This window comes from Labrus bergylta, chromosome 14 (assembly GCF_963930695.1).
Source record: "Labrus bergylta chromosome 14, fLabBer1.1, whole genome shotgun sequence".
In the NCBI taxonomy this organism is placed as follows: Eukaryota; Metazoa; Chordata; class Actinopteri; order Labriformes; family Labridae; genus Labrus; species Labrus bergylta.
Window position 1 is genome coordinate 18806494 of NC_089208.1, and position 11147 is coordinate 18817640.

Here is an 11147-nt window from a genome sequence, read left to right on the forward strand (position 1 = left end):
GAAACTATACTTAATTTTGTGGATATCAGGTATCACTTTTGGAATATCTCTATGTTATGGTCAGAATATGCAAACTAGAAAACCATCCAATGACATAGTTTTCACTTAATTACAAGACACAACATTCAAATTGTTATTTTATTGACAGGCAAATAAAATACCAAAACAAAATTCTTACAAATCTGAGTACAAAGCTCTCTCTTTTCTCTGGTAAAGTCATCGGGTGAGTCCGTGGGTGGCAGAGGAGAAATGAAGGGTTGAGTGGGTAACTGAAGAACAATCATACCAGCGGTCCCACAGAACACCTAGAGAGAGCGCCTTGTCAGACTGTGAGGGACATTTTGGCCAAGTTCTTTTTGACACATACCAATGAGAAAAGTATGTGAGGGAAATAAAAGGTGGTGAAGCATTTTTTTTTTTTTTTTTTTTTAAATTTTACACAAGGTTTCATAGAATCAATTGTGACATTTTCCAAAAAGATGCCAGTAATCCATGTCAACAGCTGTTTACCCTTAATAAATTATGCATTAAAACACTGCTAGCATGCAGTAAAACTGAGCGATACTGTAGAGCTTGCAATACAAGGCCTCATTTCAACATCAGTCTTGTGTGGATGAGTGTGTGAGAACACCTTACTATACACTATTCACAATAATTACACCTAGGTTTCTTCTTTCCAGCATGTACATTAAGACTGCCAAGTTCCAAGAATCCTTTTTTGTGATCCTATGGTTTCACACGTGCTGATCACGACGTAGGATTGATACAAAGTTGCTTTTCCTCAATCATCCTTCACGACTTCGCTTCCAAAAGTTGCTTGATGTCTTTGACGCCATGCTCTGCTGCCACGGTGACGATGTGGTCCAGGGCGTTCATGTGGCCCAACATCTTCACAAGCTCTTTAGTTTGGTCCCTGTTAGCAGATAAGGGATGTCTTAGAAAGCAGTAAGGACAGAACATACAGCACAACACAGCTTAAAGTTACATTTTTTAAAGGAGTCATTTAAGGACATCGGTTAGACCTCATCTGTCTCAATGAAACTTCATTAACATCCCACTAGATGGAGCTATAACTGTGTTCAAGTTCCCCCCCATCCTCAGATGTATCACGTATAGAAGGGCCTCTTACTTGACCGTGCGTCGCTCCACATCAGACACACCCAACGTGCTGCGGTGTAATGAGTTGGCCAGGTGGGTGACGTAGCGACAGAATGGCTCCAACTGTGGTAACGTCTGCTGGCCCTTCAGCCCAGAAAACCAGTGCAAGGGCAAACACTCCACCACCTGAAGAAGGCAGATAAAACAAAAAAAGGGAGTTAAGGCTTATGACACAAAGGTGGAGAGCAGCCAATCACATTGACATGGCCCAGGAGGATTGTATTTTCAAACACAAGAACCTCTTATCAATTGTCTGATGCAGGAAAAGAGAATGTTTCCACTGCACAGGTGGCTAAAATAAACCTATATTTATTTTTAGAGACTGTTGGGGCACATCCTGTTCTGGACACACAGCACAACGTCTGAACAGTAGTCAGAGGTGGGTAGACACAGTTTGGGATTAGAAATGTGGCGAGTTGATGTTTTTTTCCTTCTTCTTTGAACCCGTTTAGAGGTCAGACTTGATAATGAATTGTACTGTTCTTAACAATGATGATGGTGTTTTTAGAAACACCACTAAGGGAAGACTGGATTTTCAAATCTTAATCAAACATGACACATCCTCTGTGTTGGGGAGAAAAGGAACAAAACTGTACAATAAAAATCAGATACAAATAATTCAATTGTTCATGTTCCAGCTCCAAGTTCTTCACAAGACAGTGGATTCTAATCTCATCTAAACAACAGAGGGATGCCTTAGGTTTAATGTCACAGGATACACATTTACTATCTCCGTACACATTAATACAACAACAGAGTCTTCATTCATATGACTTGTATTTACAGTATATGATTCGACCTACCTTCTGGCACTTGAGAACATTGTCCTCACACAGGTCTGTGGTCTGCAGAGCCGAGAGGATGTATCTGTTCAGAGTGCTGTCCAAAGCAAGATCCCTCAGACAGGAAGTGGACAGGATACCATCCCACTGCAGGATGTTGCCCAGCAGCTGTGCATAAGGAGTAAGACAAAGATCAACCCCTTTCTATATGTAATGGGAACTAAACTAGACACATATTCAGGATTAATTTGTGTCTGAAGGGATTCATTCATTTAAAAGCAGTTTTTCTCCTAACAACAATCTTACACGTACCTTCACACAGGACCAGAACTGCCTCTGATAGAACAAGTAGGGTCCGCTGTTCTTGTTCTCCAACACGCTGAACAAAAGAAAGTCCGATTTTTGAGCATTTATAAAACTTCTTCATGCAGAAATAAAAACTAGGCAGCATGCAGTATTGACTTTTATGCAACATACTTTTTGGGGTAAAGTGGAAGGAAGACATCTTCATCCAGAGTCCGCCTGGCCCTCAAGACAACAGTTTTCAAAAGCTCCTGGTAGACAAAGATTGGAAAAAAAGATGATGGTTTCTGACAACAAGAGCCAAAGTATTCTGTTGCTTGCAGAAAATGACATTATTTGGATGCATGTAATAAGAGAGTGGACGTACCTGTGTGTATCTGTTGTCCCCATGCAGCACAGTGGGGTAACCTTTCATTAATCTGTGAATGAAGCCCACCAGACTGGCAGTCTGACTGCTGGACAGCGGGTCCCACACTTGTTCTGCCAATACTGACAAACACAACCACAAGATAAATATACATAAAAATACACATGGCATGTTTTGTGCTGACCTGCATTGTTAGGCCAAGCAAATCTTAGTATGCAAGATGCAGCTGTTTATGTTTCTCTACCTGTCAGTTTAGAGAGGATGACCTTCTCCACAATAGCAGGCAGCAAGCTGATATCTCCATCTCCACTCTGCAACGTGCTGTGCTCCTCGAAGCCGTAAAACAGCAGAGACTCGAACCAGAGCATGTACTCGAAATTTGCACAATTCGCCTGGAGAGGAAATGAAAGAACAAACGGCGTTCAGAATACAACCCTCATTAAAAAAAAGATTAATTAAACTCCAAACAAACACTTTTCCTACCCCCAGAGGGTTCCATGTGATCAGCTGCAGACGCACTAAAGGGTTGAAGAGTTTGGGCAGACAGAGGCCTATGTAAGCATCTCTGTAGCAGTCCGCATAGTCTCTCCTCCACACTTCGAAATGGGATTTGATGCAGTCCAGAGAATGAAAGTCTTCCACCACATCCTCAAATGCTTTCTTACACTCCCTTGAGATACGATCTGGATAAAAAGAAAGGTTCAAGTTTAGCACGAGCTGCAGAACATCTCGTGTGCAGGTATTTCTTACATCGATCAACCAGTTTTCCAAATCTCTGTATTATGGGAGTCTTAACAACATGGCTCACCTCTCTCTATGTTGAAGCTCGTTACGTCGGTAGACGTTTCCTCATCATCAGATGACAAGCCTTCTTTATGCTCCGCCCTCTTTCCATTTTGCTCTCTTGCTTGCCGCCGCCGAGTTCTGCACAAAACAACAAGCAAGCACACAGACCGTCAATAAAAACCCACATACAACATTTATTTAACTGTGTACCAACATAGTGTTTAAATAAAGATGAACTGAGGATCTCCTGCAGCAATTAAACATTATTTACAAAGTCAACTACAATTACAAAAGTATGTTTATGAATAAAAGCAACAAAGCCAAAAAACAAACCTACCGGGAAAATAGAATGTTACAAAGAACCCCCCCCAAAAATGAAGCTTACAAATCTCTGAAACACATCTTTAAGAGTGAATGAGCCACATACCGCCGCGCTTCTCTTTCTGCTATCCTCCTTTGACGACTGTGCTCCTGGTAAGCTGTTCGGTCTCGACCAAATGAATCTAGACTAGGAGCCATGACAGCTTTACCTGCAAGAGACAGGAGCCATGTAAGAACCAGTGAAGAAAACCTGAGACGATCTATCAACTTATTCTGGGCATTAAACATCTTTTACAATACTAGGAATATTTTAAATTGTTAGCATTTGAAGTTAAACAATTCATTACCGGTAATCCAAAATGCCCAAAAATAATAATAAAGTAATTTAAAAGCTGAGACAAGCAGAAAGACATTGTTTAAGCTAAAATATTGATCTAAGCCTTTGTTTCTAATGAACAGGAATAAGATATCATATTTGCAAATATTGTTTTGGTTCCAGTCCTTCTCTAGGCACTTACCTTGCTGCGACCGCTCTCATGTTACAGTGAAACTGACAGGTGATAAGTCACTTTCAAGGTTTTTATCTTTACATGACTCATTGATGGAGCCGAGTTACAAGCACCCAGCTGTCTGTCAGAATCAGCCGCTAAAGAGCAGCCGATAATAAGACATTTCTCATGTACATGAACATGCCCGCTCACTCAAAATCACACCTGATTTAAGCTTAATCTCAAACATTCGGGAGTTAAGGGGGATAGTGGGAAACAAGAATACGAGCACTCACACACAGACACACACACACACTCGTACCAAAGAACTAACGAGGCTGTTCAAATAAATCATAAAAACCTTCAAGATGGACTGACTTGAAAGGCTTGCAAACTCCGACGATTCATCTTTAATATCATCCTGTCTTCTCTGGACAAGTCGTGAGGCCCGTTGCCTTAGTAACTGGTGCATGGCAGCCTCCAGCTCCAGGATAGCAGGCACCTGAAAGATATGATGCCTTCTGTGACCTCTGACACAAACAAAAGTGGGGCTCCGGCTCACAGGGTTGTCTCGCTGGAGGGACAAGATGAGCATGACGGACAAAACAATACTGGAACCAAGATATTGCTAGAGCTGGGTAAAAAAAAAAAAAAAATCATATGTAACGATGACAAGAAAATCTTGTTTCTTTGGTGATATGATTGAGCACTGAGGACATTATTATTATTATTATCATCATTCAGCCATTTTTTTAAAGCTGAAAATGTAAAGAAATGTATTTAAAAATAGAGAGTCCTATTAATTTAATTGTGAAGTGAATTTATTAAATTAAAAATAAATCATTAAGGTTATTACCCAACATTGACAATATTTAGTTTCAGTCTTGGTGTTTATCCACACTAAATGATACTGAGAATGTTGATTAGCGTCCTGTTTCCATCACAGACAGTCACCTATCAGAGTTTAAACAAACATTAGTGTGGAGGCGTGTTGTCAGCTGACAATATTCTATTTGTTCCATGTAGTTGCTGCTCTGCTGCTGCAGGATCAAGGCTGAATTATTCTGAGACATGCATATTAAAGTAGCAATATTTAAAAAATGATTGAACACCTGTATATAAACTAGTTTACAAGAACTATACTGGGTTCTTCTTGTCTTGCTCAAACTGATTTATAACAGCTTTAGTTGATTATTATAGGAATAATGAAAAGTGTGGATTCCTTTGAGAATGGCTGTGAATGCAACATAAACTGATTCACCTTAAAGAACTAGCACTTTCTTTTCTTAGTTGAAAATTCAAATTGTAAAAGTATGTCATGATAAAAGATAAAGAGTTGGGGGTAGAATAATATAAATTACGTCAAATGGGAAGTATATTGAGTGTGACTTATAGTCACTTAGAAAACTTGCTTAATGCAAGAATTAAAGTATCTGCTATAATTAACTGCAGAATCAAAACAATCTAGGTATCATAATAAAGGTTTGTTAAGAGATTCTATCTCTTACAATCCACATCAAGTAGTCAGTCATCACAAAGACACAGAACAGAAAACAGCTAATCAGACAGCAGATAATTTCTCCCTTACCTTTTCACTGAAACACTCAAGCAAGTCTCCAACATACCCTCGCATCTCTTGCAAGAATTTATATTGTTCTGCATTGTCATTGGCCGAGCCCTCCAGATGCTGTATGGAGCTCTCAGAGGCAGCCAGGTCTTCTTCGATCTGCCTGAAGCGCTTGGCGTTTGCATTGTGGCCTGCATGCATTTGGCTGAGCCTACACACACACACATGACATACAGGGAGAGACAGTGAGAATGACTTAGATGGAACTGAGGAACAGCAAAACTAGATGAATCAAAATGACTGGCATACACCTTTAAGTTCAACCATCCGTACACACAGAGGGATTATGAAAACTGTGCTAAAATAAGGAACTCCAGCAGAAACATGAGTTGTCAGGGGACTAATAGGACCCCTTTCAGTCCCACATATAGACTCTCTGGCCATTGGGTTGTTGGTAACTCTGTTAGGTCTGCAGGACCACAGCACACAGACATGGCAGCACCTGAGCTCAAGACTGATATTGCTGCAGTTTTTGACTGAACCTACCTATCCTGCAGGCGTTTCTTTACCAGATCAATCGATACGGGGGTTAGATCACTAAAAGGGACCCCGTAGTGAACAGAGCCATTGTCTGCTCGGCCTGTCGCTTTGCAGGTCTGTGGAGCCATGGTGCTGTAGGTGAACGGCATACTGTAGGAGGCGCCGTAGGGCTGGCTCTCGTAGCTGTTCTGGTAGTAGACTGTGTTGTCCTCTGGCTGACTGCTTTGGACCTGTACAACCAAAAAGAAAAGGAACACATTGCACTTTAATTATAATATACTTTTAATACTTTTAATTATTATATAATTATAATTATAATCAGGCTTGTGATATGCTAAAGACAAAAAAGGCAGGAAAATTAAAGCAAAGGTAGGCAAACACAAACAGCCAAGATACATCACTATTGTCATATTTAAATCCGCAGGTTCAGCTCAAATAAATAGGATTTACATAAGTCATGGAGGCTAATTCTGAGTCCTTAGGCTGGAAAATATGGATATCTCATACTAGCAAATATTTGCTACTTTTACTTGATACATTATTTTAATTCAATCAACTTTAATTTTGAGAGGTGCAACAGATCCTAATTCTCACATTTTGAATCTTTTTTAAGTCAGCAAATAAATAAGTATATTTATAATTTAAGTTATTTACAAAATGCGGCTGAATGGATCGCATATCAACTGAGATCCGTTTCAGCACTATTCTTTTAGTTATTTAATTCATAAATCTAAATTGCTAATTACTTTCTTTCAATGGCCTAATCCTTGTCTTCACTTTCACCACTTTGAAGTGTAATTAACCATGAAAGGTAACAAATGATTAAATCATTATAATGGATAATTTAGACGTAATTAACTGTCAGGAGCCAAACAAGAAGGCAAAATATTTAAATGCCGTTTTGACAATTAGTTACAGCTTACCTGGGGTATGCTGATTCCTTTCCTGATCTGCTCCTGCTCCCAGCGGCTCACCTCCTCATCCTGACCTGTATCCAGTGCCTCGTCATCACTACCCTCAATACCTGCACATGTGAAAGGGACGTCCACATGTTAGAGACGAGCGTTCTGAAAACAGGAGAATGTTACCAAGAGACAAGTCAGTACACAACTTTCTCACGGTACCTATCTCTTCAGCAATCTTTTGTCTCTGGCTTTTGTTCTTCACTCCGCTGAAGCGTATCCTCTTCTCTTCGTCGTCTTCGTCCTCACTGGCATCTTGATCTTCTCCTCCCAGGCGTTTTTTGGGAGTCTCCGTCTCTACCAGGGGAGCGTCACCGCCGAGCTCTCTAGCCAGTTGTCGGCGCTTTCTGGCAGCATGAATGAATGCTGCATCAGGGATCTCACCTAGAGGAGAGAAACATAACTTTACCTAAATACTCATCTAATCGTTGGTCAAAATACCAAAGAGTCAGAATACAGGCAGCAGAATACAAAAGAACCTGCTCATATTGTTATAAAGTACAGCTCAGTACAGAGCGTTTCACAAGAGCAGGAGCTGGCTGTTTACATGAGGGATTATATAATCCCTGATGGTAGTAACAACTCTGAACAAGCATATACATCTAAACTTGATTGTATAATACCTGGTTTCAGGCTCCCGAGGGAAGAGAGCGTATTGAACGATGTTGCAGCACTGTTGCTCTTAGTTACTTGGCCTTGTGCCTGGCCACCTTGACTCCTCGCCTCTTCCTCCTGCTCATCAGCACTGTCCACCTCCATTTCTTCCTCCCCATGTTCACTACCTGCTCTGCTGGTAACTTCCTCTTTGATGGAAATTAAAGGGTGAAGTGGAGCATCTGGGAAATGGGACACAGAAAGACATTAATCAAGAGAAAGGGCATGTGTTACAAACTTCCATGATATGTGACTGGTGACATAGTATTGGAGAATCTGAATAAGCACAGAGCACTTGTATACATGGAAATTTAGGGGTACTCCAGTTAGATCAGATTTGAAAGATCTGGAGTTTTCACTGACAAGTAAAGCATCTGACTTGGATCTGATTTATGCCAGTTATACATTATATATATATTGTGGTGGTTTAGGATTATTTCACCGGCAAGAAGGCACCGGGGAAAGTTTTTTAGATGCGCTTTTAGTAGTCCATTTTCGGAAAACAACCCGTCGCATTGAATGACGTCGCCTAGTGGAAAATGCGGTCGGATTGTCAGAGCAACGAGATCGCCTTTCCCTAAGTCCTTTTTGAATTCTCCTAACATCTTTCCTTAACCTCATGACGTTTTCCCCGGGGTTAAGGTAAAGTGGATACTGAAAGGAGATAGGAGGGACAATTCGAACGCACCCTATATATTAGATTTACTTTTGGTAAGGAAATCAATATGGCTACTAATTGTGACAAAGCATCCTCTTTTCAATTCAACAAAACGTGGCCATTCGTTCCTCAGATCTACCTCCATTTTCTGCTACAACTTCATAATCTACCTCCAATTTGAAAGCAATGGCTCTGGTCAAATCTGACACAGTTAAGTGCATTTTTGAAAAATAATGACTATATGAACTAATGTTATTCTGTACAATATTAAAAATCAAACGTTGCTGATAACCATATCCTGGCTTAGACCTCTTACTTCCCACCCTTCTCCAATGGAGAGAAAGGCTAGAGAGGGTTTACTTGATAGAGAAAATAACAGCGAAACTCCATCTGAAAATGGATTTGTTTGTGGTTCTATGGGCTCCTGTCATTGCTTACCTTACATTACCGATAGGGTAAGAGACCGGTTTACATAATCTCAATTTATTTAAAAGAAAACATCATGTATATTTCTTTTGGTTTATTTTGGACGTGTCAGTAGACATATTCATAGAGATGTATGTGAAAGGTTAACAATAGCTTGTGTGTTTAGGGACAGATATATCTGATGCCTGCTTTGAAGAAGCAATTGTTCCCCTCTCCTTGAAGATGTTGCCATGTGTTTTTTTTTTTTTTTATGTGTTTGCCGAACTGTAAATAATTCTTGTAAAATTATTACCGTGTTTCACCAACTGAGATATGTAAATATAAATGTGTCAAGCTGAATAAAAATGTAAAAAAAAGCTATTGCAGCTATTTATATTTTTGATCTGTTTTTTTGTTTTAAGAAAGAAAGAGAAAACAAACAGGTTAGCCATCTTATTCAGTTAAACAGTATCTTGTGTTATTAGGAAAAAGGGGGAGGGGGGCAGGTATTATACGTTTTCTTCTTCCTGCTCGCTCATCAACAGAGTTTCAAAATATCTTTTTGTTGTGTATTATGGTGTTGAAACCATACACTGAATTGAGCAAAATAAATCAAATATGAAATGAAATATAAAATTCCCACGCTGCTAATGTGACAGATGACGGACAGAGAGACAGGTGACCTTTTCTCACCTGACTTGTTGTCTTGTTTGACACTCCCAGACTTCTCCAAGTCCTCTTTGTACTCCTTCTTCAGCTGCTTGACAATCTTCTTGCTGTGAGTGGATTTCTTCACTCGAAACACATCGGATCCCTCTGTTTACAAAACAGGCCACGCCAAGGTGAAAGGTGAAAGTCAGTGTGTGTGTGTGTGTGTGTGTGTGTGTAGGAGTCCAATTAACCACGCAAGTGATCATCATTCACACGTGAGTTGACGTTGCACAGGTAAACCAGTGTACGAGATTACATTTCTACAGAGGCTTCTGTACGAGATTACATTTCTACAGAGGTTTCAGTCGTTATAAAAATACACTTTCCCCAACAAAAGCTGCGTAAAAAGGGGGTTACATCAATACTTAAAGCCGTCAAGACAAGTTTTTACCAGCTACCGTCAGCCGGCTAGTCGACTTAGCATCGGGGACTAATTTACCTTCATCGTCGACGAAACTCAGCAAACTGGCTTTCGTTGGTCCCGGCGCCGGGATGTTGACTGCTTCTTTGCTTTTCTTTTCTTTCTTCACAGCTCTCAACACGTTAACGTTAGCCAGGAAGCCGTTGCTGTGAACGTTTTCCGTGCCGCCCGGTGCTCCCGCAGCACCGTTATTAGAAGACTCCATGAACGGGATTTCACCGCCGACAGGCCCGAACAGCGTCGGCGCCAGCTGCGGCTGACGAGGATCCTCCAGCTCGTCCTCGTCGGACTCATTCCTCCGTCGAAAGTTAGCTCGTTTCGCCTTTTTAAACATTATGTTTTATCTGCTAATTGCATCGCTGCACGCACACAACGTAAGAAGAAAAAAACCCCTTAAAACCGCGCTTGAAGCTAAAGGAAATTATCCCCCACAGTCCCGGTCAGCCATTTTCTGTCAGAAATTGCATTTTCTTCTTCGTTTTTCAAAAGTTAGCGGTTGGAGTCGTGCATCCAACCGCCACATTGTTTCCCCCTACTGGTGAAACTGAGAAACTACAGTCACGTCAATTACATGGACTAAATGACTAAATGAATGCAAAGTAAAGCAAAAAAAATATCGTGTAAGATAATTAACAGAGTCCAAATGAGTGTGACGATTTGAATTAGAATTTATTTATTTAATAAGGACAATGCAATTTAACATAGTTTCAATACAAAGCATTAAACTGATGTGCTGCATTATTGCTAATTTCCAACTCGTTACCCCGATTTGGACCTTTGCTTAAACAGTAAAGAATGAGTCTACATAACATATGAAAATACACTGCTTTGTCAACTAGGCTAGGGCAGGGGTGCCAAAACCTTTCAGCTCCAAACCCCCAAAATAAAGATGCCAGAGACTGTGGACCCCTACTGTCCCTGAAGGTGGTTAGAGCAGATGAGGTAACCACAGCATACACACACTAATAGACCTATCCAAACACTAGTAACACATAACAACACACAAGCATACAACATCCTACAT

General features: G+C 40.5%; 1 protein-coding gene across 1 annotated transcript; it reads right to left on the reverse strand.

The window, feature by feature from the left end:
- Window positions 1-124: 124 nt before the first annotated feature.
- paxbp1 (PAX3 and PAX7 binding protein 1) lies at window positions 125-10590 on the reverse strand. The gene is made up of 18 exons (XM_020639844.3): window positions 10142-10590; window positions 9685-9807; window positions 7898-8110; window positions 7437-7658; window positions 7236-7336; window positions 6319-6542; window positions 5794-5983; window positions 4584-4707; window positions 3824-3926; window positions 3419-3534; window positions 3094-3293; window positions 2855-3002; window positions 2611-2732; window positions 2418-2494; window positions 2253-2319; window positions 1962-2108; window positions 1130-1284; window positions 125-913 (listed from the first exon to the last, which is right to left on the reverse strand). Exons 1-18 carry the CDS (start codon window positions 10455-10457, stop codon window positions 793-795), a joined length of 2769 nt encoding a protein of 922 aa, XP_020495500.1. The 5' UTR covers window positions 10458-10590; the 3' UTR covers window positions 125-792.
- Window positions 10591-11147: the final 557 nt, after the last annotated feature.

Excerpts from the sequence above, each read along its gene's own strand:
- paxbp1 (XM_020639844.3), bottom strand. The coding sequence starts at position 10,457 with ATGTTTAAAAAGGCGAAACGAGCTAACTTTCGACGGAGGAATGAGTCC. Across the intron at positions 2,733-2,854 it reads CATCCTCTCTAAACTGACAG|TATTGGCAGAACAAGTGTGG; the intron begins GTAGAGAAACAT and ends TGTGTTTGTCAG. Across the intron at positions 2,320-2,417 it reads CTTCCACTTTACCCCAAAAA|CGTGTTGGAGAACAAGAACA; the intron begins GTATGTTGCATA and ends TCTTTTGTTCAG.